At 41.1% G+C, this 27,622-nt stretch overlaps 1 protein-coding gene across 2 annotated transcripts; it reads left to right on the top strand.

The window, feature by feature from the left end:
* Positions 1-232: 232 nt before the first annotated feature.
* Positions 233-26,684, top strand: HDDC2 (HD domain containing 2). 2 transcript variants are annotated; one of them, XM_005551728.4, is made up of 6 exons: positions 233-351; positions 1,561-1,682; positions 3,403-3,505; positions 10,347-10,415; positions 25,330-25,468; positions 26,327-26,684. In XM_005551728.4, exons 1-6 carry the CDS (start codon positions 268-270, stop codon positions 26,422-26,424), a joined length of 615 nt encoding a protein of 204 aa, XP_005551785.3. In that variant the 5' UTR covers positions 233-267; the 3' UTR covers positions 26,425-26,684. The 2 variants fall into 2 exon arrangements, with proteins under 2 accessions (XP_005551785.3, XP_065399405.1); XM_065543333.2 differs by lacking the exons at positions 25,330-25,468; positions 26,327-26,684 and adding an exon at positions 21,145-24,310.
* Positions 26,685-27,622: the final 938 nt, after the last annotated feature.

Genomic DNA, 27,622 nt, shown 5'->3' with positions numbered 1-27,622 from the left:
AAGAACAGGAGGAGGAGGAAGAGGAGGGGGAGAAAGGATGAGGGGCGGGAGGAAGAGGGAGAGGAGAAAGCGGAAGTGGGGGAGGAAGAAGAGGGATGAGGAGGAGGGAGTTGGAAGGGGAAGAGGAAGGGGGCAGAAGTCAGAAGAAGAGGGGGAGGAGAAAGAGGAAGAAGAGTAAGAGGAGGTGGAAGACAGACAAGGGGAGGAGGAGGAGGGGGGGAGGAGCTTCGCCGCGGCCTGCTCCGCCCAGCCAGGTTCCGTGGCCACATGGCTTCGGTCTCCTCTGCGACCTTCTTGGGCCACGGGGCTCGGTCCCTACTGCAGTTTCTGCGGCTGGTGGGGCAGCTCAAGGTGAGCGGGCGCCAGGCCCGGAGGCTGCGGCCGAGCGGGCGGGACTGTGGGGCGGCGGAGCTTCCGGCTCCCCGCTGGGCCCGCGGCCTTTCCCCTTCCTGCGCTGGGTCCGCCGCGCCGAATTCGGGAAAGGCCCCAGGCCAGGGGATGTGGCCGCGCCTCGCGGACTGTGGACAGAGGAAGAAGCCGGAGGGGCAGCCGGGCCAGCTGGGACGGCGCGCAGTCTGAGCCTAGAGCTCGGGGCCGCGGGGGCCGCGAGCTCTGCCCTGCAGCCGTGCCAGTTCCCAGAGAGCAGCCGGCCTCGCCCTTCCTGCACTGAGCTTTTCCGGGGCTCAAGACCCCAGAACCACGTGCGTGTGTGTGTGTGTGTGTGTGTGTGTGTGTGTGTGTGTGTGTGTGTGTGTAGGGTGGGGCTGCTTCTGAGCACGGGTGGAAAGAATAGAATCTGTCGGCTCTGCAGATTTTAAGTGGAGCGCTTTACCTCTGCCTCACAGTTACTTCCAGAAACAAGACTTTTCTCAAGGCCACCCCCCAAACAGGATTTAATGTCATACACATGAGTTTCATCATGTGCGTCTTCCCCGTCTCTCTCCCAAGTTCAAAGTAAATTATCTGTTTCATGCCACTCTGACTACTAGTTATAACATTCCTTAGCGATGTAGAATTCTGAGGAAGAAATGCAGTTTCACAAGATGAGGTTATGATGTGAATAAAAGGAAGAGTCCCGGCACGTGGTAGCATCAAGCAATTAGAAGTGCCCTTATCCCTTGTGCCTCAGAATTTGGAAGCCTATCACTCGTTCACGTTCAGAGCCTTCAATACAGTGTTTTCTGCTTGTGTAGGATTATTTGAAGGCAAAAAGCCACAATTCTTGTAGTTAGTAAAAATGCCGTTTTTTTTGTTTTGTTTTTGTTTTTGTTTTTTAAAGAACTTGCATATGTTCCGTCATTATACATCAGTAACAGAGTAATCTGACGAATGGACTTTGTGACTTATCTCTCTCTGTCTTCTCCCCCTTTCATTCTCTGAGCTCTCAAGTTCATTTGATTCCAGATGTCTATCATTTTAGCTAGTTTAGCAAAACATTTTGTAATAGGTTCTGAAACTATGACCCGGTTTCTGTGTGTTATATCCTGGACATCTCTTGAAGAGCATAGCAGATAGTTAGTATTTGGTTTTTAAAACTTTTTTCTTCTTCATATTTATCAGAGAGTCCCACGGACTGGCTGGGTATACAGAAATGTCCAAAGGCCGGAGAGCGTGTCAGATCACATGTACCGGATGGCAGTTATGGCTATGGTGATCAAAGATGACCGTCTTAACAAAGACCGGTAAGCTGAGCTGGACTTTGATGCTCGTGAGGGATTCTGGTCTATGGGTGTGCACCCGTTTTTACCACTGAGACCCGTGTCAAATCCTTGTAGGTTAGTTTATAGGTCAAGAAAAATTATTTGAAGCAAACCATGCATATTTAGGATGTGGGTTGTGTTGCCTCCGTTGTTGTAAACTGCAATCTGGGTTTTATGTTGGCAAGTGATAGAGCCTGCCTAGGGTATCAGAGGAGACTTAAGTGTGATATTGGGGCCTTGAAGGCGAGTGTGTTATGTCTAAAATTCTAGCATTGTATTAGTATACCGTGTGCTCTTTTCTAGTGCCTTTTATGGATAGTAGCATACATTCATGAGGCTCTTTTTGGAGTTGTATGTGCAAGACAGCTGAGAAAGAGGTATCCTCTCCCCCTTCATTCAATTGACAAGTGTTAAAATGCTTTTTGAGCACAGAACAAAAGTAAGTTTACTAGCATATAAGAGAGTAAATAAATCCCAAGTGACTTACACAGGCCCAAAATAACTTCTATAAGAAGTGAAATAATAAGTTATAGTCGAAAATGTTAAGTATTGTAAGAGTAGGGGAGATCACCTGTTCTTGGTTGATCTTTATGGAGGAGGTGCAATCTGAGTTGAGCTCTAGAGGGTTAACATAGGCAGAGAGGTAGGAGAAGGCACTGCATGCAAAGAGAAGGGCAGATAAACCAAAGCCCTGAATGTAGGAAAGTAAAGGAGTATTTTGCAAATGAGAAATAAATCAACTTGACTGCAGCAAAGGGTTCACTGGGGAAGCCTGAGTAGTCCTCTGTTACTCAGCAGATGGTATGGAGCTGAGGAGGTTTTTGGCAAATAGTACAAAGTGAAAGTGAAGTCCAATAGAGATGCAATTTGGAGTAGTCTGGGATTTGAACTGGACCAGAAAGAGAGTAGACGCAGGGAAATCTCAAAGGACACTGTTGGGCCTTGTATTGCCTCGGTAGTATGGGAGGCTAAAACATTCTGGCCCGATTGGGCATTTATCTCATTACTTGACTTCCTGTTTTGATGACGATTATCACAACTACTATTCCTTAACCACTAATAATCATAACCACTTATTGAATGATTCACATGTGTCAGGAACATGAAAGTTGTTAAATGTAATTTTTTTTTTTTGAGACAGAGTCTCACTGTTGCCCAGGCTGGAGTGCAGTGGTGCAATGTCAGCCCACTGCAACCTCCGCCTCCCGGATTCAAACAATTCTCCTGCCTCAGCCTCCTGAGTAGCTGGGATTACAGGTGTATGCTACCACACCTGGCTAATTTTTGTATTTTTAGTACAGATGGGGTTTCACCATATTGCTAGGCTGGTCTCAAACTCCTGACCTCAGGTGATCCTCCTGCCTTGGCCTCTCAAAGTGCTGGTATTACAGATATCAGCCACCACACCCGGCCTATTTATCAGCCTTTTAAAGTGAGATTTCAGAGACAAACCATTTAAGAAAAAAAATTCATGCTAACAATTTCCCCTCCACTCACATGTATTTTATTGAATATGAACTAACAGTTTTGATCAGAACTGTTGTAGGCTGGCAGAATGTAACTACTTTAGAAAATACTACATTAAAATACTCTGTTAAGGTGGAGAAAAAAATATATTTTATGCAATTTTGGAAGAGTATAGAGAAGGAACTTGTAGTGAATATAATTCTGTGTAATTATTCAACATTTCTTGCCTGATCAGATGTGTACGCCTAGCCCTCGTTCATGATATGGCAGAATGCATCGTTGGGGACATAGCACCAGCAGATAACATCCCCAAGGAAGAAAAACATAGGCGAGAAGAGGTCAGTGTTGACTGTTGACTCTGCAAAAAACCACCAGAAAAACCTGTTGCTGAAGCAAAGCTAAGTTTATGAGACCTGTTGCGGTTAGGGAGAATACTGCCTTGATAGTCTTAGTAGTGTCTTAGGAAGGGGAAGGTCAGGGGAGGATAATTTTAGAGATTCAGGGCCTGGGCTGGAGAGTGTTAAGATGGATCTGACAAGTTAGGCAACTAGCTGGGATTGCACAGTTTAGGACATAATAGATTTAGATTAGTAAACATATGAAGGAAGGTCGTAATGAGTTTTGAAGAGTAAACTGTTAGTGTTGACTCTGTTTTAGGGGTTTACAGACTTATCTTCCAGAAGCAGGGATTTTCTGGAGTAAGCAGCAGATTGGATTTTGCTTGTTGTGTTAATCTGTTCTTTTGTAGCTTTTATAAAGAAATACCTGAGGCCAGGTAATTTTTATTTTATTTTATTTTTGTTAATTTCAACTTTTATTTTAGATACAGGATATATGTGTAGATTTGTTACATGGGAATATTGTGTGATGCTGAGGTTTGGAGTACACATCCTGTCACCCTGATAGTAAGCCAACAGGTAGTTTTTTTAACCCCCCTCTCCCTCCACCCTCTAGTAGTCCACAGTATCTGTTGTTCCCTTGATTATGTGTATGTGTGCTTAATACTTAGCTTCCACTTACAAGTGAGAACATCCAGTATTTGATTTTCTGTTCCTGTGTTAATTTACTTAAGATTGTGACCTCCAGCTCCATCCACAGTGCTGCAAAGGACACGATTTCATTCTTTTTCATGGCTACATAGTATTCCATGGTGTATATGTACCACATTTTCTTTAACCAGTCTACCAGTGATGGGCACCTAGGTTGATTCCATGTCTTTGCTGTTGTTAATAGTGCAACAGTAAAGGTATGAGTACATGTGTCTTTTTGGTAGACTGATTATTTTCTTTTGGGTATATACTCAGTAATGGGATTGATGGATTGAATAGTAGCTGTAAGTTCTTTGAGAAATCTCTACACTGCTTTCCATACTGGCTGGACTAATTTACATTCCTACCAACAGTGTACAATCATTCCCTTTTCCCCACAGCCTCACTAGCTGTGGAGGAAAAAAAGTCTTTTTTTGACTTTTTAATAGTAGAGTAATTTATAAAGAAAAGAGGTTTAACTGGCTCACACTTCTGCAGGTTGTACAGGAGGCATAGCACAGGCATCTGCTCCTGTTGAGGGCCTCAGGAAGCTTCTAATCATGATGGGAGGCAAAGGGGGAGCGGGTGCATCACATGGCAAGAGCGAGAGCAAGAGAGAGAGGGTGGGGAGGTGTCACCCTCTTTGAAACAACCACATCTCATTTGAACTAATTGATCAAGAACTCACTCGTTATGAAGGGGATGGCGTTAAACCATTCATGAGGGATCCATCCCCATGATCCAATACCTCCTTCTAGGCCCCACCTCTAACACTGGAGGTCACATTTCAGCATGAGATTTGGAGGGGACAAACATCCAAACCCTATCACTTGTCTCATCCTTAACACAATAAGAGGGGTTTATGTCTGCTCCCAGCTTTGTTTAACACAGGGACAGAAAATTGTGTTGGTTTCAGTTCTCCCTAATATGTAGCTGTAGATAGTATAACTTTCATTAGAATAGTAGAAATAGCTGGAATTTAAATGAGGTTGTAGGAAATTCTCCATGCTAACTAAGTTCTTTGGAGAGAAGTTCTATAAATCACAAATTGAATCATTATTATAATTATTATTTAGTAAATTTTAAGTTACTCCTTTAACTTAGGGGTTGAAGGTAAAGAAAAATCAAATATTTGTATTAGAAAGAAATGAATAACATCAATAATGTATTAAATTACCATCAATTTGGACTCTAAACCCAGAGCCCAGGGCAAACGAGGAAGATGTGTTTGAAGCAGAAGTTGGAAAATGAAGGAAGCCTTTTTTGAATGCTGAATGGTTGGTTTTCAATTCAAGAGTTATTGCTAGCTACTTTTTTTGGAGGCCTAAGAGGTTGGTCCTAAACTGCTGAGTAGTAGGAGTCTTTAGTGAGATGGTTTAACAGGGCAAGTAGGCTTAAATGTCTATTCTCAGAGCTGGGGAGACTGGAGCTTGTGGGGAAAGGAAAGAGAGATCAGACTGTTACTGTGTCTATGTAGAAAAGGAAGACATAAGAAACTCCATTTTGATCTGTATTTTGAATACACCTATAGACTAACAGGGGCTCAGTAGCCAGCAGGATTTTTGCCCTCCAAAGGTAAGAAGGGCCACAAGGAATGAGGGTCCCAGTTTAAGAGTTCCAACCTACCCAAAAGTATAGGCACAAGGGGAATCGTATAAGGAATGTGTTCATCCTGCCAAAGTTTAGGTCCAAGATACAGGCTGACCAAGACAGGAAAAAGGGAGGAGTCTAAGGAAATGTTTCTCTATATGAATCTGCACTGCTATGAATAAAGAACTGTTCTGTTGACTGGCCGAATTAATATAAAGAGAAACCAATTAGTTCGAGATTCTGAGTTGCAGAAAGGAATTGGTACCTGAAGCAGAGGATGGTGAGTAATGAAGTATAACACAGGGAAAGGAAGGGAAAAAATTCCTCAATTATACAGCTCATTGCAGGATAGTTTTATTCAAGGGTAAGTCTGGACATTGTGGATGAGAAATCATATTCTAAAGTACCAGTGAGTCATCGAAGTCCTTAAAGTGAAGAGAAGGCAAGGAGAAATGGGGCCCAGAAAAAAAAGACAGACTTCCCTCTGGAAGCACACAGTGAATTTGAGATTCACTCCACAGAGGAGCAAGTCAAAACCTTCTGGAGAAGAACCAGTCAGTGTGAACCATCTCCAACAACTGGAAATGAGGAAGATCTACGACTGTTCCTACCAGAGCTGAGTCCTGGCTGGTGACACCCCATGGACAGGCACAGAGGGGACCTGAGCAATCAGAGAGGGTACTGCTGCCTTCCAGGATGCTATTTCCTGGCTTTGATGAAAAACCTTTCCAGCCTCATTAAACCTCCTGACTGCTGCCCACTCCTGCTGATTCACAGGGGAATCAATGTCATAAGCAGAAGGCAATGGGGAAACATCTTAAAGAATCACAAGGTCTTGGACAAGAAACCAAAGGTTTGGAGAGCACTGATGTTCTATTGCCTCTTCCTGCTGCTAGTCAGGATTTGGGAAGAGAGAAGAAAATGAGGGAGGTGAACAATTCTTTATGCAGATGGTGTTTATGAACAAGATTTGGATGTCTGAACCATGCATTAAGATAATTAAATGAGGATTTCTTGGCTCCTGGTGGAATCTGCCTAATGAGAACCAGGAAACCTCATTTGCCCTTGCTGGCTAGATCATTGAGCCTCTGAACTGAAGTAGGAGGGAGAAAAAATACAGTGGTCCCTCAGTATGTATGGAGTATTGGTTCCAGGACCCCCATAGATAACCAAATCTGCAGATGCTCAAGATAAAATGGTGTCATATTTGTATATTACCTGCACATATCCTCCCATATACTTTGTCATCTCTGTTTTACTTATGATACCTAATACAATGCAAATGCTATGTAAATAGTTGGTAACACTGTATTGTTTTTTATTTGTATCATTTTTTTTTCATTTTTTTTTTTAAATCTATGGTTGGTTGAATCCATTAATGCAAAACCCGCAGATATGGAGGACCAACTGTACTTGATAAACCTGGAGGGCTGATTGTTTTGGAGAAAAGTGGGTATGAAGATGAAAGGGAGAATGAGGGCATAGAAGAAGCAAATTTAGAAAGGGGGCCAAAAGCAATACTTGTAGTCTGGCCTCATTCCTAAACATATTAACATACACTTGATATTATAATTCAAGTTGATAAATGATGTCTGATAAGGATCACCGTGATCTAGTGAGGTGGAGCTTGAAGCTGGAATACAGCAGTGGCAGGTCATATTCCTTTGCAAAGGGAAAACCTTATTGAAACAGAAGGCAGAGTCGTGGTATGCATGTGTCTGGGAGGGTTAAAGTTGCTAAAGAACTGGGAGATTACAGCGAGAATGGAACTTTATTATAGAGTAAGCATGACAAGAAGGAGAAAATGAAAAACATAGCAAACATGTATAGAGTGCTTATTATGTGCCAGATTTATAAAGTGCTTAGTATTGGCACATAATAAGCACTTTATGTGTATTAACTGCTTAATCCTTATGATCCTCTTAGGTAGGTACCATTATTTGACCCCATTGTGTAGATGAGAAACCTGAAGGACAAAGAGGTCAAATGACTTGCTCAGGGTTCCACAATTAGTATTAATAAATGGCGAGCCGGGTTTGAAACCCAGTCTGGATCTGGTCTTCAGTTGACTGCTACACTTTTCAGCCTCATCAGTGTCTGAATGATGAATAATACCTTCCAGATACTTGTCACAAAACTGACACAAAATATTTGCCGAAAGCTTCATTCAGCTCAGCGCTTTAGGCAGATTTTTGACATATTTTGCTAACAGAGGAAGAGGCTAGGGAAGCTGTCACTCTAAATCTATGTCTGAACAACAAGGTGAAACTCAGTATAGAAGTGGAAGTGGCAGGGCTCATCGCTTGCCAGGAAGGGAAAAGACTGGCATACTTAGCTATGTGCCCTGGACCTGAGCCATGTTGATTTCAGAGGGTTCAATTAAAAAGGTGGGCTTGATTCTGGTATATGCTGCCAAACAAAGAATATTAACTCTCTACAAGGTTGTAAAAATGCAGTTCTGATTGTGTGATAACAAATACCAATCAGCCTAGATTCAGAAAATCATAGTTCAGTTTCAGGAAGAGAGCAACAACATAGTTGCTGTTTTGTTTTTTAAAGAATATGGTGATTTTAAACAACAAGAAGCCTATTAATAACTTAGTAATTGGACATCATCACCAAAAAGCCAAATCAGTCTTACACTGCTCTTAAAGGAATATAGTATCTACCATGAGGAAGGTGATGATTCCATTTTCTTCCACCTTGGTCAGATCATACATAAATCACTGTATGCAGTTCTGGGTGTGTCGTTTTAAAGAGAATAAAATAGCCTCTTGTCAGAGCAGGACTTTCATATTTGCATTCTAAAGTTGAGATTTTCATATACCTGTATGTACATATGATTTAGTTCTTTCTTTTCAACTGGAAGTAGTTGGCAAACTTGTGTTTCTGGAATTATGTAGAGAAAAGCAATCTATAAAGACACAGTTGATTTGTGAAAATATAAAGTATTTTCTCAAGTATTCTTGGCTGAAATTTATGAAAAAGAAACAAGAAAGAATGCATGTACAACATAACACTAAATTTTTTCATACTAAGGGTAGTGTGATGCTACCACTCTATAACTCAATAAGCCATTCAAGATGGTGATGTTATTTATAAGAGGGGATTGTTGACATTGGCAAATGTGGTTTGCTCTGGAAGTGGTTGTATTCTGTAACATTTTTTTCTCCCAGTAATAAATAAATATACACACAAATGTCCAATTTTGTTTTCATTGCTTTCCTGCAAGTCACTATTTTATTTTATGTAAGACCTTTATATTGCCAAAAATGGTTTTTATAGCCATATTCCATTCAAAGAGCCTAGCCTCTGTGGTTAGAAGGACTGAGCCTGATTAAAAGGTATGGAATGAAGGTGGTGAAGGAATTTGAAGCCATTTGAGAATACTCGAGTAATTCAGAAATAAAGGAAGGATACTAGAGTAACTCATAAATAAAGGAGGAGAGTGGAGGATAAGGGTAGCTCCTGAAATCTTTGGGACTACAAAGTACAGAAAGCCTAGAAGTACAGGACAACCTCTACTCTCTTATTTCGTCTATGCTTTTCATTAGGTTTTGGCTAACTCTCACGCTTCTCCTTGTGGTGGGGAATATGGCTTCTCTCCTAGCCTCTGCTTGACAAATGCAAATGGCCCCTGAGTGGCCTGGTTTGAATTATAAGGTTATCTCTTGGACCAGTCACTGTGGCCACAGATAGTCCAGCCCAGTGGGGTCACTGTCCACCTGTTTGACATTGTGTTTGTGGGTGAGAGAGGAAAGCAGGAGGGATGGGTTAGGTGTGGTAGAAGAACTACAGGGAAAATTTTCAGCTTGATGTAAGAAAGTAATTTCTGCCAGTACTGCCGAAAGCCATGGGGCAGCCTCTTGAGGTACTAGGCTTCCTCCCACTGCATACATTTTTGGAAAGAGAATAGAAGTGTTCCATGATGCTATTGAAGGGTTCAGATACTACATGGATGGTTTAGCTAATTGCTGTTTAATATCCCTTTTCAGCCTGTGAGTCTGTGAGCCTACAAAATTCTATCATGTAACTTCATTTATGTTAATGGCAATAATTGCTCATTTGTGTTGTACTTTACATCTTGCAATAAAAACATATTAACAATAGAAAATGAATATACAAAAAATCTCTTTGAGCTTCGTAATTCAGTACTCCTTTCCCATTCTCCCCACTCAGGTTTGTTTTGAACTCTCATATGCTTATGATTGAAATGTATGTGGGTATGTTGTGATTTATCCACAGATGTAAAATCCTTGGAACACCTCTGATATTTTTGTAATTGTCTCATGACCTCTTCATTGTCCTTTTCTGTGTCTGTTGTGTTGTAGACCACAAAATAGGTGCTAAGCAAAGCCCATATGAAGATTACACTTATTTTTTTAAGGTATACAACTGCCTGCCTTCCTTACAAGCTATAAATATTGTCCAATATAGGCCAGTTTACTCTGCTGCCCCTGTGGGAGTTGTTTGTAAGAATCCGAACCCATTTGTCTTTTGCAGAGTAGTTGTTAACTTTGATAAATGTCAATATAATTAAAGTAATGGTTTGATATTTCAGGAAGCTATGAAGCAGATAACCCAACTACTACCAGAGGACCTCAGAAAGGAGCTCTATGAACTTTGGGAAGTAAGTATATATAATGCATTACTGTTTTTAATTTCTAACTGAATTTATATGGCTCCCTGATGCTGTAGTTGACTTAGATGATCTTAACAAGGGGTCTCTAACTTATTACTGTCTGGTTTGTGTCTGTTTGTCACTTCCCAGCTGCTGCAGAAATTTCTCCTGATGGATAGAAATTTTGTATCTCTCTAAGTTCCCCATTTCCCTCGCCACCCCAACTCCTGGCACTTGACTCACAGCCTTGGATTTCTTGCTGCTTTGCCCACACCCACCCATTTTTGGTCCTTGAAGAGAACATGGACTTGGGGATAGTTCAGAGCTGGGATTGAATCCCACCTCTCCACTTTGAAGTTCTGTGACCTCGGCACGTTTCCCTCGCTGAGTCTGTTGCTCATCTGTAAGACCCTGGAGGGTTGTTAGGGTTGGATGAGGTCAAGGTAAAGTGCCACAGAGATGCGTGGCATGGAACAGGGCTCTACCAGTGCTCACTCCCTTCCCAGTGCTGCTGACAGTGAAGGGAGGTTGGGCTGGAAGGAAAGGGCAGGTTCAGCTCTTTTTTCCCACTGCTTCCCTCTTCTGCTGTTGTCTTTCATTTGTGAAGGGGAAAAAAAAATTCCCATTTCCAATTACAGTTTCTCTCTTCCAGCCAGTCCACACTGGCCCTTCCTTGCTTGAGCCCTAAGCCTCCTCTTATTTGTGAATAGCCTTCCCTCCCACTCTTACTTTTCACATTTTCTTCAAAGTCCATATTCATCCTCCTGTCTTAGAGCTTGATCTTCCACCTTCCCTTTCTACACTCAGGCCCCTTCCACTTTGCCTCTGCCAAAACTGGCAGAATTTCCTGTCTTACTGCCTCATGTGTTGGGGTCAGGTCGTCCCTTGTCTTAGGAGTGAGAGAGGAAGTGCCCAGGGTTGAAACCCTGTACAACTCCCTCTCCTAGAAATGCCGTGTAACGCTCAGATTCTGTATGGCACTGCCATTTTCTGTGGTTCGGGTTGATGATGGGATGAAATAGCCATTGTAAGGCATTCAGGTGTGATGCAGAGACCAGAGCCTTGCAGCCAGAGACCTGAGTTTGAATTCCAACTCCTATTTACACACGCATGTGTGAGTTACTTGACTCTATTTAACCTCATTTTCTCCGCTAGAAAATGAGAGTCATACAGGTTCCCACACCCTTATCCCCAGTCATGAAATTTGAAAAGCTCAGAGAACCAGTTTTTAGGAAATTTGACCTGACCTGAACTCATTAGACAGCAAATCTTACCTGAACCAACGTGAGGCTATTTAGAGTCCTCATCCATCTCTCTTGGCATGAAAATTAGTATTCTTTGATGCAGAAATCTTCATCCAGCAACTGAGTGCTGTCCCAGACCTCATTAGAGGCGTGACTTAGTATATACCGCATGTACCGTATTATTTTTCAAAAAAAGAAAATGCTGAAATCTGAAAGCTCTAGCCCCAGGGTTTAAGATGAGAGATTGTAGGCCTTCAATACCTATCTCATTGAATAATCATGAAAATTAAACCTGGCAAAGTATGTGTGGTATCTAACTTGGAACCTGGCTCAGATGGTACCTGTTACTACTAGGTATAGCAGGGTTTCTTTAGAAAAGTGTGCCTCATCTCAAAGTATATACTTTCAAATGAACTTTCAGAACATTCCTTATATGTTGGGAAATAATGGAGTGGAGTTAGGTTGCATCTCATACATAAAAGAAAAAACAATAGCACCTCATGTATTGTCGCCTAAGGGGGAAACACTCTTGTATTAATAATTTGAAAACTTCTACAATAATTTGTACCTTTGTGCCTAATTATTGTAAACATGGTAGCAGTTATCTATCAAAATATTTTCTTAGCTATCAACAACTGGTGAAAAACTACTGCAAAATTTACTGTAGTGTCTTCCAAAGATAAATGCTACAAAAGCTATTTAGAACGGCTTTGAATTTGAATAAATATAAAACACAGAGAATTAAAACACTTGATAACCCCTAAACAGGTAACAATTTTACTATCTTATAAATGTCATTGGTTGAATTAATGAAGCCTGATAAAGATTTCTCTCCAAAAGCAAAAGGAGGATTCTTCCTTGCCTTTTTGTAGCTTTTGGTTATCTCAGTCCTTGTCTTGCAGACACATCACTGCAGTCTCTTCCCTGTAGTTACATGGTATTGGCCCTATGTCAGAACCCATGTCCAAATTTCCCTCTATTGAATAAGGGTCCACTCTCATCCAGTAAGACCACATCTTAACTTGATCACTTCTATCGAGACCCTGTTTCCAAATAAGGTCACATTCACAGGTCACTTTTATAGGCTGTAGGTGTACATACATTTTTCAACATAGTATTCAACACAGTACAAGTTTCTGTAATAATTTATGCATTTGATACTTCATGTCTGTTGTTAGTACATAAGCTTCAGACTTCCAAGGTTCAAATAGTGACTCCCCTGTTTACTAGCTGTGAGATCTTGAGCAATTTACTTAATCTCTATGCCTTAATTTCCTCGTCTGTAAAATGAGGATATAATTGGCAATATATGAGGCAATAATTATAGGGTTATAGGAATTAAAGTAATTAATATACATAAAGCAATGAGGATACTGCCTGGCACATAGTAAGCTCTATTTTTCTCTGTCTCCAGTCCATGTATCAAGGTTTTTGGTTTAAGAAAGTAGGGTCATTCTGTACCCATTGAGCTTAGAATAGCATGTAACTAACATAGAAAATGACAGTTGATTGGTTTTAGAAATGCTAATTACAACTATTTATCACTTTAAAATGTTTCTCAGCCCAGAGGATCACATCTATTTGCAGCCATTAAACATCCTTGATGATAATTTATCTTTTATCATAGAAGGTGAAATCACATTTCACCAAGCCAAGAAAAAACATTTTTTTTTCTGAAAGTATCACAGAAAGATGTCTACTGCACTTGCATTTTGCCTTAAAGAAATGTCCTTTTCAGCCCCAAGGCATGAGGGGAGCCTCTCCTGCATGTGAAATGCCTAGCACTCCCCACCGTCCTTGGATTGTTTCCAACCCCAAGTTTTCTCTCCACATTGTCAGAAGTTCAGTCAATTGTAGATACAGTTAAGTTAACAAGTATCCTTTTAAAAATGTCTCCCCCCAATTCATTCTTCAAAGTACAAGTGGGGTTGATGTAGAGCAGCATGAGGACCCCAGGACCCTGGAGGGAGAGTTGCTAGGAGGTTGGAGAGGGGAAGATGCAAAAGATAAACTTTCAAGAGATCAGCACTTCACTCAGGGCCAACATTTTCCCCAGGAAGGAGAGGAAATGTTAATCTCACTGTTTTCCTTTCCTCTGCCTATTTAGTCCTCCATTTTCAGGACCTAGAATTTGAATCTCCAGCCTGCTTGGACTCCTTGCCCCTCTGTTTCTTCGAAACCCCAATCTGAGTCATTTGGTCACATGTCCTCTCCTGTCCTACCAGAAGGCTGCGAAACACTGATTCAGAGTCTCTGTGCCTGGGGACTGGGGTCACAGCTGCCCTGGCCACCAGGCTCTGCAGAGCCTCAGGGCTGCTAGCACCCCATCAGTGGGCCTCAGGTCACCTCCCTGCTCCTCTCTCTGCCTCCCCTGTCTCTGCCCCACATCAGCTGTTCAGCCCTCTCTTCAAGCATCTACCTTGCCACTTCTCCCCTGAATTTATAGCAAGTATTCTTGCCCCTTCCTTCTTTAAGAACATAGACGCTGTCAGATAGGAAGCTTTCCAGCTTTTTAGAAGACTTGCGAATATGTTCACACAACCCTGTTTCGGAATAATTTTCCCTGAATGCCACATTTCCCTACTTCTCTTCACAACTAAACAGGTGAGGAGTTGCCTGCACTTCCCGCTTCTGCTTCCTCACGGCCACCATGCTGTGACTGACAGGCCCACCAGGCGCTGCTCTCGCTAAGGTCACAGCAACCCCGCTCTGCCTGTGTGCTGCCTGACACTGTGGCAGCCTGAGGTGTTGCCACTCCCCTGCTGAAAGCCTCATCCCTCAGGTCGTGAGATTGTCCTCTCCTGGTTTTCTCTGTGCCTTTCTGGCTGTTTCTTTTTTCAAATGTTCCCCTCCTTCAACCTACACCTTCAGAACCTGTGGCTTCCTCTTGGGGCCATGTCCTTAGCCTTCTTTTCTCTCCACACCCCTCCTGTGCCTCAGCAATCATGTGCTGATTGCTCCATAGATTCTACTGAAAAACCTTCCTCCTAAACCCCAGACACGTAAATCCAGCAGCCTCCCGAACAGCTCCACCTAATCATCCACAGGAACCTCGACTCAACAGCTTCACGCCCGTACGTGTTCTCTTCTGCCATTTATATTATTTTTAAAGCCTTTTATCGAGAAATAAAAAACTCAAAACCATGCAAAAGCCCAAGAGTAGCATAATGAATTATTAGAAAGATAACTTTCTTCTAACTCTACAACTCAGGTAAAGATTTAGAACTTTTTCATTCACCACAGAAGCCCTTCCCTGTGCCATGATCCAAACACCCTCCCCACCCAAATTAACCACTACCCTGATTTTCACAGATATCCTAGAATGTCTTTAAGGTTTAATCACTTAACTCTTCATTTCTAGATATTTTAGTTTAATCATGCTCACTTTTTTTTAAAGCTTAATGTCTTTTAAATTTCCTTTAATCTACAGTCTCCCCCTGCATTTCTTTCTTTTTCTTATAATTTACCTGTTGAATCCAGACCATTTGGCCTATAGAGTTTCCCATAGTTTCCCAATTGCACACTTGTGGTGCAGGTCGTGTTCCTCTGTTCTCTTATTTTATACAGATTGGCAGCTGGATCCACAGACTGGATCAGACTCAGGTTGGAACCTTTTGGCAAAACTAGGGGGGCATATTGGATTCTTTTGGTCATGCACTACATAATGACTAGTTTTTCTTCACGCTTACATTCCTTAATACTTCGGGGCTTCAGAATGGTAATATTCTAATATTTTATTTTTGTTTTTATTTATTAGCTGAAATACTTTTGTGCTTCACTCTCATCTACTCTGATTACAGTTCATATAGGAAATAATGCTTCTTCGATAGCAGAAATGGCAGGGCGTTCCAGCTTCATCTTGAGCATATTCCACCCTGACCTCCTGTTTTGCTTTTTGTTTGTTTATTTTAAAATAGCAAATGGTATTTCAAGACCACATAATGAGCATTATGGATGGTCATTGTACATATAATACCTTGTGAGTTCATACTGATGTTTTCAATTCAACTTCAGTACTACAGAGGTTTTACTTAACCACTTCTCTATTATGGTACATATCCTTTTTTCCACAACAGGAATTCTGGCTATATAGTACAGAGAGGATGCTAGCATTAGAATGTTTTATACATACTCATTTGCTTTATCCTTCTTTACACATGAACCAGTCTCAGAATGACAGTTGTATATACCACCATCATTAATTCTGATTACTGAAAACAATTTTTAAAATGGTTTTGCCTATACTATCCCTGAGTCACCCTATTTTTTTAAATAGTTGTACTATATCTACATTGTTAAAACATTTCACTATTACACACTATAACCTTTTCCTTTTTAACTGCATTTAGTTTTACTTCTACAGGTAACCATATAGTTATGTTCAGCACCAGTCCTTATGTCAATTTCTCAACAGCTTTGGTTTTCTGAGACTCGTTGCCTAGTAGATTCCTCATGAAAGGCTCACAGAACAGTATTCCTTCTTCTTGCATGTTATTAATAGTTTCTCTGTGTTCTTTATACTTGAAAGTCAGTTTCACTGCATGTAAAATCTTTGCTCCCAGTTTCTTTTCTTGAATATCTTAAATCAGATTATTTATATCAAAGTAGAAGTAACAGATTGAAGATTTAAGGTCCCGGGATCCTTATACTGCTCTACATCAAGCCTCACCTGTACTTTGAGGGACAGATGGGGAGAGACATTTTTAAAAGAGTACTTGTTAAGGCAACTGTATCTCCAGTTGACTGAACTTCTGACAATATGGAGAAGCTGTCGAAGTCTGATCATAATTTTATTTTCCTTAAATGCCAGATACTCTTTTTACATAGGTGTCCAAAGGATTTTTTTTCTTTTAAGTCTGGTAATTTTATTAGAATGTATCTTCATGTTGCTCATTCTGGGTTAATATCCTTAGGTATTTAGCATGCATTTTCAATATATACTTTGAAATTTTTTATAAAAAATTTAATTTTAAGGGTTTCTTGAGGTATAGTTTTCCTTTTGCTTTGCTTTTCTTTTTTCTGGGACTCTTCTGTATCTGTATGTTGGTTCTTCTTTGCCTGTCTTCACTATTTGTCACCTTATTTCAAACCCTTTATATCATCTTCATTTCTGTTCAACTTTTAAACTTATCCTCCTTTTCCATTTCTATTTCTCTTAAGGCATTATTTATCATATTTAATTACCCTTGTGTTTCTTATTGCTTAGTTTCTAAAACAACCTTTTATCTTACATTTCACTGTTTTTATGTTGTTCTTCTATGTCTTATATCATTTTCTTTTTTTTTTTTTTTAATACTTCAAGTTCTGGGATACATGTGGAGAATGTGCAGGTTTGTTACCTAGGTATACATGTGGCATGGTGGTTTCCTGCACCCACCAACCCATCATCTACATTAGGTATTTCTCCTAATGCTATCACTCCCCTTGCCCCCCACCCGCTGGCAGGCCCCAGTGTGTGATGTTCCCCTACCTGTGCTGATATGTTCTTATTGTTCCATTCCCACTTACGAGTGAGAACATATGGTGGTTGGTTTTCTGTTCCTGTGTTAATTTGCTGAGAATGATGGTTTCCAGCTTCATCCACGTCCCTGCAAAGGATATGAACTCATTCTTTTTTATGCCTTCATAGTATTCCATGGTGTATATGTACCACATTGTCTTTTTCCAGTCTAACATTGATGGGCATTAGGGTTGGTTCCAAGTCTTTGCTATTGTGACTAGTGCCCCATTAAATGTATGTGTGCATGTGTCTTTATAGCAGCATGATTTATAATCCTTTGGGTATATTCCCAGTAATGGGATGGCTGGGTCAAATGGTATTTCTACTTCTAGATCCTTGAGAATTCGCCACATTGTCTTCCACAATGGTTGAACTAATTTACACTCCCACCAACAGTGTAGAAGCATTCCTATTTCTCCACATCCTCTCCAGCATCTGTTGTTTCCTGACTTTTAATGATTGCCATTCTAACGGGCATGATATGGTATCTCATTGTGGTTTTGATTTGCATCTCTCTAATGACCAGGGATGATGAGCTTTTTTTCATATGTTAGTTGGCCACATAAATGTCTTCTTTTGAAAAGTGTCTGTTCATATCCTTTGCCCACTTTTTGATGGGGTTGTTTGTTTTTCTTGTAAATTTGTTCAAGTTCCTGGTGGATTCTGGATATTAGCCCTTTGTCAGATGGATAGATTGCAGAAATTTTCTCCCATTCTGTAGGCTGCCTGTTTACTCTGATGATGGTTTCTTTTGCTATGCAGAAGCTCTTTAGTTTAATTAGATCCCATTTGTCAATTTTGGCTTTTGTTGCAATTGCTTTTGGTGCTTTAGTCATGAAGTCTTTGCCCATGCTTATGTCCTGAATGGTGTTGCCTAGGTTTTCTTCTAGGGTTTTTATGGTTTTAGGCCTTATGTTGAAATCTTTAATCCATCTTGAGTTAATTTTTGTATAAGGTGAAAGGAAGGGGTCCAGTTTCAGTTTTCTGCATATGACTAGCCATTTTCCCATTTATTAAATATGGAATCCTTTCTGCATTGCTTGTTTTTGTCAGGTTTGTCAAAGATCAGATGGTTGTAGGTGTGTGTCTTGTTATTTCTGAGACCTCTGTTCTGTTCCATTGGTCTAAATGTCTGTTTTGGTACCAGTACCATGCTGTTTTGGTTACTGTAGCCTTATAGTATAGTTTGAAGTCAGGTAGCATGATGCCTCCAGCTTTGTTCTTTTTGCTTGAGATTGTCTTGGCTATATGAGCTCTTTTTTGGTTCCATATGAAAGTAGTTTTTTTCTAATTCTGTGAAGAAAGTCAATGATCGCTTAATGGGAGTAGCATTGAATATATAAATTACTTTGGCCAGTATAGCCATTTTCACGATATTGATTCTTCCTATCCATGAGCATGGAATGTTTTTCCATTTGTTTGTGTCCTCTCTTATTTCCTTGAGCAGTGGTTTGTAGTTCTTCTTGAAGTGGTCTTTCACATCCCTTGTAAGTTGTATTCCTAGGTATTTTATTCTCTTTCTAGCAATTGTGAATGAGAATTTGCTCATGTTTTGGCTCTCTGTTTGTCTATAATTAATTGGTGTATAGGAATGCTTGTGATTTTTGCCCATTGATTTTGTATCCTGAGACTTTGCTAAAGTTGCTTATCACCTTAAAAGTTTTGGGGCTGAGATGATGGGGTTTTCTAAATAGACAATCATGTCATCTCCAAACAGAGGTAATTTGACTTCCTCTCTTCCTATTTGAATACCCTTTATTTCTTTCTCTTGCCTGATTGCCCTGGCCAGAACTTCTAATACTATGTTGAATAGGAGTGGTGAGAGAGGGCATCCTTATCTTGTGCCAGTTTTCAAAGGGAATTCTTCCAGCTTTCGCCCATTCAGTATAATATTGGCTGTGGGTTTGTCATAAATAGCTCTTGTTATTTTGAGATATGTTCCATCGATACCTAGTTTATTGGGAGTTTTTAGCATGAAGGGGTGTTGAATTTTATCAAAGACCTTTTCTGTATCTGCTGAGATAATCATGTGATTTTTGTCATTGGTTCTGTTTATGTGATGGATTATGTTTATTGATTTGCATACGTTGAACCAGCCTTGCATCCCAAAGATGAAGCCTATATTTAGGATAGTTAGCTGTTCTTGTTGCATTCATCCCTTTACCATTATGTAATGCCCTTCTTTGTCTTTTTTTATATTTGTTGGCTTAAATTCTGTTTTATCAGAGACTAGGATTGCAACCCCTGCTTTTTTTTCTTTCCATTTGCTTGGTAAATCTTCCTCCATCCCTTTATTTTGAGCCTATGTGTGTCTTTGCACGTGAGATGGGTCTCCTGAATATAGCACACCAATGGGTCTTGACTCTTTATCCATTGTGCCAGTCTGTGCCTTTTAATTGGGGCATTTAGCACATTTACATTTAAGGTTGTTATTGTTATGTGTGAATTTGATCATGTCATTATGATGCTAGCTGGTTATTTTGCCCACTAGTTGATGCAGTTTCTTCATAGTGTCGATGGTCTTTGCATTTTGGTTTGTTTTTGCAGTGGCTGGTACTGGTTTTCCCTTTGCATATTTAGTGCTTCCTTCAGGAACTCTTGCAAGGCAGGCCTGGTGGTGACAGAATCCCTCAGCATTTGCTTCTATGTAAAGGATTTTATTTCTCCTTCACTTATGAAGCTTAGTTTGACTGGATATGCAACTATGGGTTGAAAATTCTTTTCTTTTTCCTTTTTTTTTTTTGAGATGGAATCTTGCTCTTATCAGCCCGGGCTGGAGTACAATGACACAATCTCGGCTCACTGCAATCTCTGCCTCCCGGGTTCCAACAATTCTCCTGCCTCAGCCTCCCGAGTAACTGAGATTACAGGTGCTCACCACCCCGCCTGGCTAATTTTTGTATTTTTAATAGAGATGGGGTTTCACCATGTTGGCCAGGCTCATCTTGAACTGCTGACCTCAGATGATCTGCCCACCCGGGCCTCCCAAAATGCTGGGATTACAGGCATAAGCCACTATGCCTGGCCCTTTTTTTTAAAGAATGTTGAGTATTGGCCCCGACTCTCTTCTGACTTGTAGGATTTCTGCAGAGGATCTGCTGTTAGTCTGATGGGCTTCCCTTTGTGGCTAACCCGACCTTTCTCTCTGGCTGCCCTTAACATTTTTTCCTCCATTTCAACTTTGGTGAATCTGACAATTATGTGTCTTGGGGTTGCTTTTCTTGAGGAGTATTGTTGTGGTGTTCTCTGTATTTCCTGAATTTGAATGTTGGCCTGTCTGGCTTGGTTGGGGAAGTTCTCCTGGATAATATCTTGAAGTGTGTTTTCCAACTTGGTTCCATTCTCCTCGTCACTTTCAGGTACACCAATCAAACATTTGGTCTTTTCACATAGTCCCATATTTCTTGGAGGATTTGTTCATTCTTTTTCATTCTTTTTTCTCTAATCTTGTCTTCACGCTTTATTTCATTAAATTGATCTTCAAACTCTGATATGGTTGCTTCCCCTTGATTGATTTGGCTGTTGATACTTGTGTATGCTTCACGAAGTTCTCATGCTGTGTTTTTCAACTCCATCAGATCATTTATGCTCTTTTCTAAGCTGTTTATTCTAGTTAGCAATTCCTGTAACTTTTTGTCAAGGTTCTTAGCTTCCTTGCATTGGATTAGAACATGCTTCTTTAGCTCGGAGGAGTTTGTTGTTACCCACCTTCTGAATCCTACTTCTGTCAATTTGTCAAACTCATTCTCCCTCCAATTTTGTTCCCTTGCTGGTGAGGAATTGTGATCCTTTGTAGGAGAAGGGGCATTCTGATTTTTTTTAATTTTCTGCCTTTTTGTGCTGTTTTTTCCTCGTCTTTATGGATTTATCTACCTTTGGTCTTTGCTGTTGGTTGGAGTTTGGATGGAGTTTTTTGTGGTTGTCCTTTCTGTTGATGTTGATGCTACTCCTTTCTGTTTGTTAGTTTTCCTTCTAACAGGCCCCTCTTCTGCAGGTCTGCTGGAGTTTGCTGAGAGTCCACTCCAGACCCAGTTTGCCTGGGTATCACCAGCAGAGGCTGCAGAACAGCAAAGATTGCTGCCTGTTCCTTCCTCTGGAAGCTTCGTCCCAGAGGGGCACCCCCTAGATGCCAGCTGGAGCTCTCCTGTATATGGTGTCTGTCGACCCCTGCTGGGAGGTATCTCCCAGTCAGGAAGCACGGAGGTCAGGGACCCACTTGAGGAGAGAGTCTTTCCGTTAGCAGAGCTTGAGACTGTGCTAGGAGATCCACTACTGCCTTCAGAGCCAGCAGGCAGGAACACTGAAGTCTGTTGAAGCTGCACCCACAGCCGCCCCTTCCCCCACGTGCTCTGTCCCAAGGAGATGGGAGTTTTATCTATAAGCCCCTGACTAGGGCTGTGGCCTTTCTTTCAGAGGCCCTGCCCAGAGAGGAGGAATTTGGGAGGTACTCTTGCTACAGCGGGTTTGCAGCGCTATGGTGGACTCCACCCAGTTACAACTTCCAGCAGCTTTGTTTACACTCAAGCCTCAGTAATGGTGGATGCCCCTACCCGCACCAAGCTCGAGCGTCCCACATTGACTTCACGCCACTGTGCTGGCAGCGAGAATTTCAAGCCAGTGGATCTTAGCTTGCTGGGCTCTGTGGAGGTGGGATGCACTGTGCAAGACCACTTGGCTCCCTGACTTCAGCCCCCTTTATAAGGGAGTGAGCAGTTGTGTCTCGCTGGCATTCCAGGTACCACTGGGGTATGGAAAAAAAAACTCCTGCAGCTCGCTCACTGTCTGCCCAAACAGCTGCCCAGATTTGTGCTTGAAACCCAGGGCCCTTGTAGTGTAGGTACCTGCGGGAATCTCCTGGTCTGTGGGTTGCAAAGACTGTGGGAAAAGCATAGTATCTGGGCCAGAATGCACCATTCCTCACAGCACAGCCCCTCACAGCTTCCCTTGGCTAGGGGAGGGAGTTCCCTGACTCCTTGCATTTCCTGGGAGAGGTGAAGCCTCATCCTGCTTCGCCTCGCCCTCCATGGGCTGTACCCACTGTCTAACCAGTCCCAATGAGATGAGCTGCGTACCCTAGTTGGAAATGCAGAACATCACCCACCTTCTGCTTTGGTCTTGCTGGGAGCTGCAGACCAGAGCTATTTCTATTCGGCCATCTTGCCCGGGGAATCTCGTCTTGTATCATTTTCTTAATGTCTTTTATCTGTTTCTGAAATACAGATTCAAGTTCTCTTTTAAAAATGTAGTATCTTTTTTTTTTTTTGAGACGGAGTCTCGCTCTGTCGCCCAGGCTGGAGTGCAGTGGCCGGATCTCAGCTCACTGCAAGCTCCGCCTCCCGGGTTCACGCCATTCTCCTGCCTCAGCCTCCCGAGTAGCTGGGACTACAGGCGCCCACCACCTCGCCCGGCTAGTTTTTTGTATTTTTTTTTAGTAGAGAAGGGGTTTCACCGTGTTAGCCAGATGGTCTCAATCTCCTGACCTCGTGATCCGCCGGTCTCGGCCTCCCAAAGTGCTGGGATTACAGGCTTGAGCCACCGCGCCCGGCCAAATGTAGTATCTTTTTGATATGTCTTTTTGACACAAATTGGCTGTGAGATGTTATTTTGCTGCTTATTCTTTTTATCTTATGGGATAGCTATATAGGATATGACCTTTCTGCCTTTCTGTTGCTTATTTTGATTGGCAGTTAGTTTTACTGAACTTTGAAGGGAAATTTGGTTCAGGTTGCTCTTTTTCTTTGTTTTTTCATTTTTATTTATTTTTAAATTGACAAAAATTGTTTATATTTATGGTTCACAACATGATATTTTGAAATATATAAATATGGAATGGCTAATCAAGCTAATTAACATATGCATTACCTCACATACTATATTTTGTGGTGAGAACAAGTTGCATTTTTAACTTCAGAGCTGCTTCTGCTTTTGTTGTTGTTGTTGTGTTTTTTTAAATGTAGCATTAAAAAAAATGTGGTGGCTTGCTTTTAGAGATGTTCTCCTGGCTTTGTTCCCCTTCCCCTTTTTTATCTGGGTCTTTTTTTCATCAGTGTTATTTGTATCCCACTCAATTTTGATTTTCTTCCCAGCAGTTTCTCCTCATGTGGGCCCTCTCCTGGAAAGGAGCCCCAGCAGGTCAGATTGGAAAATTCACTAGGGCTGGGCTGTCTTTGATGTAAGCTCCTTGCGCTCATCCACTATTGGAGTGGGCAAGATCCCTCCCAGTGTCAACTACTGTTCTTAAAATGTGAGGTTTCTAGAGAAAACCTTTTGGCCCTTTTGAGATTCTCCTATTCTCAGGTCCATCAGACATTAATCCTCTTACTCCCATGCTGATGTCATGCAGGGCTTATGGCTGGAGGTGGTTGTCTCTACTTGCATATATTTGGACTTGATTGGAATGTCATGTCCCCCAGTTTTTGATTGGGTTTTGCTATTTCTTTGCTGTGTCAGTTTTTGTCTGTTTCTTCTCTTTTGCTGACCCTTTTATCATGAACCTAGTTACTCAAACCAGAAACTAGGCAGTCATTTTCAGTTTTCCTTCTCGTTTACTTTTATATTTTAGTTCACTTCTTTATCCTTAATATTTCTTAAATCCTACCACTTCTTTCCATTTTCACTGTTACTATCTTACACCAGATTCCTATAACATCTCTGCTAGTGCTACAGTCTTAGAATCTGATCTCTCTGTTTCCAATCTAGATATTATCCACCTGTAGTTAGTGACCTTTCTGAAATGCAAATCTGAACCCAACTCTTCCTGACATTAAGAGCTACTTGCAATAATTTCTCCAAATGCCAATCTTTTTTCTCACCCCTAGAGTTCTGTCTGTAGTATTATATTGTGTGCTTTGCCTTTTTATTGGAGAATGCCTATATCATTATTTTTTGAGAGAAAATTTCAATAATTTATATTTCTTTTAAAAGAAATCTGTAAGTTCACAAGAACTTGTTATAAGATGTATTGTATTTCCTAATGGTCTTTAAATATTTTTCTCACTTTCAACTTTCAACAGAAAAAAATAAATTCTAGACTGCTATGCCTGGAGTATTCCATTTCCTTTTGTGAAATCATGAACTTGAATTTATTAAACATAAACATATAACTGTGAATGTGAATAAACAAATAAAATGAAATTATTTTTAAGTGCCTTTGAGATAAAGCAAAGTGTGTTTGGTTCCATATTTAAATGATTCCCCTGTACAGTTCTCAGCTTTATCAAATCCAAGTAGCTGCCTCTATAAGAATAAGCATGTAATAAAAACTAAGAAACCTTTAAGTGATTCATATCACATCACCCTGCCAAGAAACCATGACAGGTTTATTATCTGAACACATCTGGGGTAGAATTACAAACAAGAACTTGGCAGGGAAACCATTTGGGAGCACTTTGGTCTTAATAGAAGAATGAATCTATATAGTATTAATTGGGACTTGCAGTTGGGTGGCAAGCATCATTCTATAAGAAGCAGACCTCCTGGAGCTTCTTGTTGGAAGTCTGCACTGCAGAGGGAGGGACCAGTGGGAAGAGAAAGGTAAAAAAAACTGCTCCCACCCACCACATTCACCACCCTCCCGCTGCAACACATGCACACACCAGTGCATGTAAACCTCAGATCTTGGCTGTGTCCTCAATAGTCTTAACCCATAGAAACTTAATTAAATCTACCCTATGTGGAAAGTAAGCAGAGAGATTCCCAGGTGAAGTGGTAACCAAAAGTAAATGATAAAGCTAGAAATTCACTTACAAATGACAAGGAAACCTGACATGAAATGGAGAGGGAAATACAAGTTTGAGAGGCATAAGATGAAACATCAGCTTGAAGTTAAAAATATCTAAACTACTTAGGTAGATTAAAGAATAATGATCTGAAAATGAAGACAGGTATTAAACAGGAAGAAAAGATCTTGGAAGTACGTAAGATGAATATATGAGACTTCCACGGATTCTGGTAGAATACTTAGAATGGAGAGCATATCTTTCTTGTATAGAGTCCTGGTGTTAGGCTGTGAAATTACAGGAGAAGCGTCTCTGAAGGATTTCTAAACAGTAGAGAAATGGGGCCGATACAGAATGTACTTGTAGCTGTCACTCTGATTTCTGGTGCCAGAGTCAGAATTTTCCCGGGATACCCTATTATGCAGTGCTAATCATGCTGCTTTAATTGTCCCTTTACTTAGGAGTACGAGACCCAATCTAGTGCAGAAGCCAAATTTGTGAAGCAGCTAGACCAATGTGAGATGATTCTTCAAGCATCTGAATATGAAGACCTTGAACACAAACCTGGAAGTCTGCAAGACTTCTATGATTCCACAGCAGGTACTCAACACCATTTTCAACAAGAGTCCGTTTTAGTTTGGCTTACTCGGTGTAGTGACCAATGTTAACATTAGGGAAACCCACTGTTAGTACCCTTATCTGACCCTTTCACGTGGAGCATCTAAAAAGAAAGGGAAGGAAACATTCGGGTAAGAGGTTGAGGATAGGAAATAAATGGAATAGAGTTTAATGTGGAATGAACAGTAAGCAACAACAGACACAGGCAAGAACAGACTGTGAGAGAAGAGATGTTGGGGTGAACAGTCCCCCATGCTAGCTGTCATGGACCTACGATAGCTTAGAGCTTGGTTGCTACCAAAGCAGAAATCTGGGGAGGTCTGAGGAGCAGGGATGACAGTACAGATCAGCCAATTGAAGTGTAGAGGTGTTTACAAGAGAGACACCAGCATCCTTGTTTACATCCTGAGCCGGCCTAGCCCCTCTGATCTTCCTCCTTGTCTTTTCACATATAGGTGCTTCATTCTCCTTACTTAATTGCAGGTTTGGGATGGGCAGAGATTGTCGTCAGCTTTCTGAGCTCTCACACCTGAGTTTTCCCATAGTTCCTGGTAGAGGCACTCAGGAGCCTGGTGAAGTTTCCCCTAGCTCTGCCTAATTGATGATTCCTTGCCTGAGTCTCATCCTTATTCTCAGTTGCACCTGGGGTGACAGAGCGTAAATGCCAAGTGGTCCCCTTCGGCCCCTTCCCAGGACCTGCAATCTCCTTCTGCTTTGGAGTGAAGCATGGGTCAGATCACAGACTAGAGCCCCCAGTGAACCCTGGGATCAAGCTGGGGAAATGAATGTACTCTCTTGTCAATATGGGAATGTATTTTTTGCTGTTCTTTTGCTTTGCAGGAAAATTCAATCACCCTGAGATAGTCCAGCTTGTTTCTGAACTTGAGGCAGAAAGAAACGCTAACATAGCTGCAGCTGCCAGTGAGCCACACTCTTGAGACACTCTCTAAATTGCTGCACTCCTGTAAAAAACATTATTTTTCCATTTCATTGTATTGTGTTTTGCCATTGTTGGTCTGTTGATTTCCCTAGATGTGAGTCTGTTTGTTTTCAGTTGTCTGGACTTCAGCAAGAAATGTGATATAACTTGGGCACTAAAGCCACAGAACAGGAAGCGGTTATGAAAGTGCCATGGATGAAGACTTGAGGGGGCAGTGCCTGTTTATGAACTAAATAAATAAATATTAAACACCTAAAACTTTGGAGTATTTATTGGAGATTTAAAATCATCTTATTCTGACTTAATTACCAATATCCCCGAAGGCCAGATTCATTGAACAACAGAAAATTTCATTATGATTGCTTTTAAGAACAGATTCTTCAGCTGATTTAGTGATAAGAATCCAGAAAAGAAAATGTACTAGTAATGTATTCTCTCCCCGGATGAAATTGCTGCCTTATTCAGATTCACTCTCTTGAGCCAGATTTTGAATTTCACTGCAGACTGCTTCAGACTCCTAATCATAGGCTTGTAAACCTACTAATAAATAGGCTCTTCCCCTCTTCCCAGTACTTTTTGTCATTTAGAGATATAAACTTGGGCATATAAAAATGCAACTTGTATTCCTCTGTATATTTCTCCCTGACTTATAAATCTTGAGACTTTGATTGTAAGAGCATGTATCATCAGATGAGAAATATAAATAGGAACTGGGGTCATTGAGCCTTAGGTAGGGAATATATCAACCCAATTTCTTCCTCTCTTCTCCCTTTTATAGGACAAATAATCTACCTCATCTGCTCTTACATTGAATAGTGCAAAAAGGAATACGATTTCCACAAACCTGCCACATATTTTGTGTGGAGCAATGATGCTTGTCCCTTTAATTCAAATGTCACTTTCCATTTGAAGGCCTTTGAGGCTGGCATGCTGAAAATTCTAGGCAGCGTTTCTTTGGAAACTCTTTGCAGTATCCATGGATACCCAATCTGCAGGAAGCAAGGTGCATGATCTTTTCAGAAGCAACACACATATGTATGTGTAAATGATCTGTATCAAAAAGAAGAAAGAGGGTAAAGTCTGCTACTGGATATATGGTTAGTAGGAAAACAACCCCATCTATTAGGAATGTGGAGATTTTGCCTTGGCATGAAAACATACACACAAAATAACCCCAGATAAAGTTCAAGTATTTC

Source organism: Macaca fascicularis, chromosome 4 (genome assembly GCF_037993035.2).
Source record: "Macaca fascicularis isolate 582-1 chromosome 4, T2T-MFA8v1.1".
Lineage (NCBI taxonomy): Eukaryota > Metazoa > Chordata > Mammalia > Primates > Cercopithecidae > Macaca > Macaca fascicularis.
The sequence above is the reverse complement of the archived record's forward strand: the minus strand, read 5'-3'. Positions and strand labels throughout refer to the sequence as shown.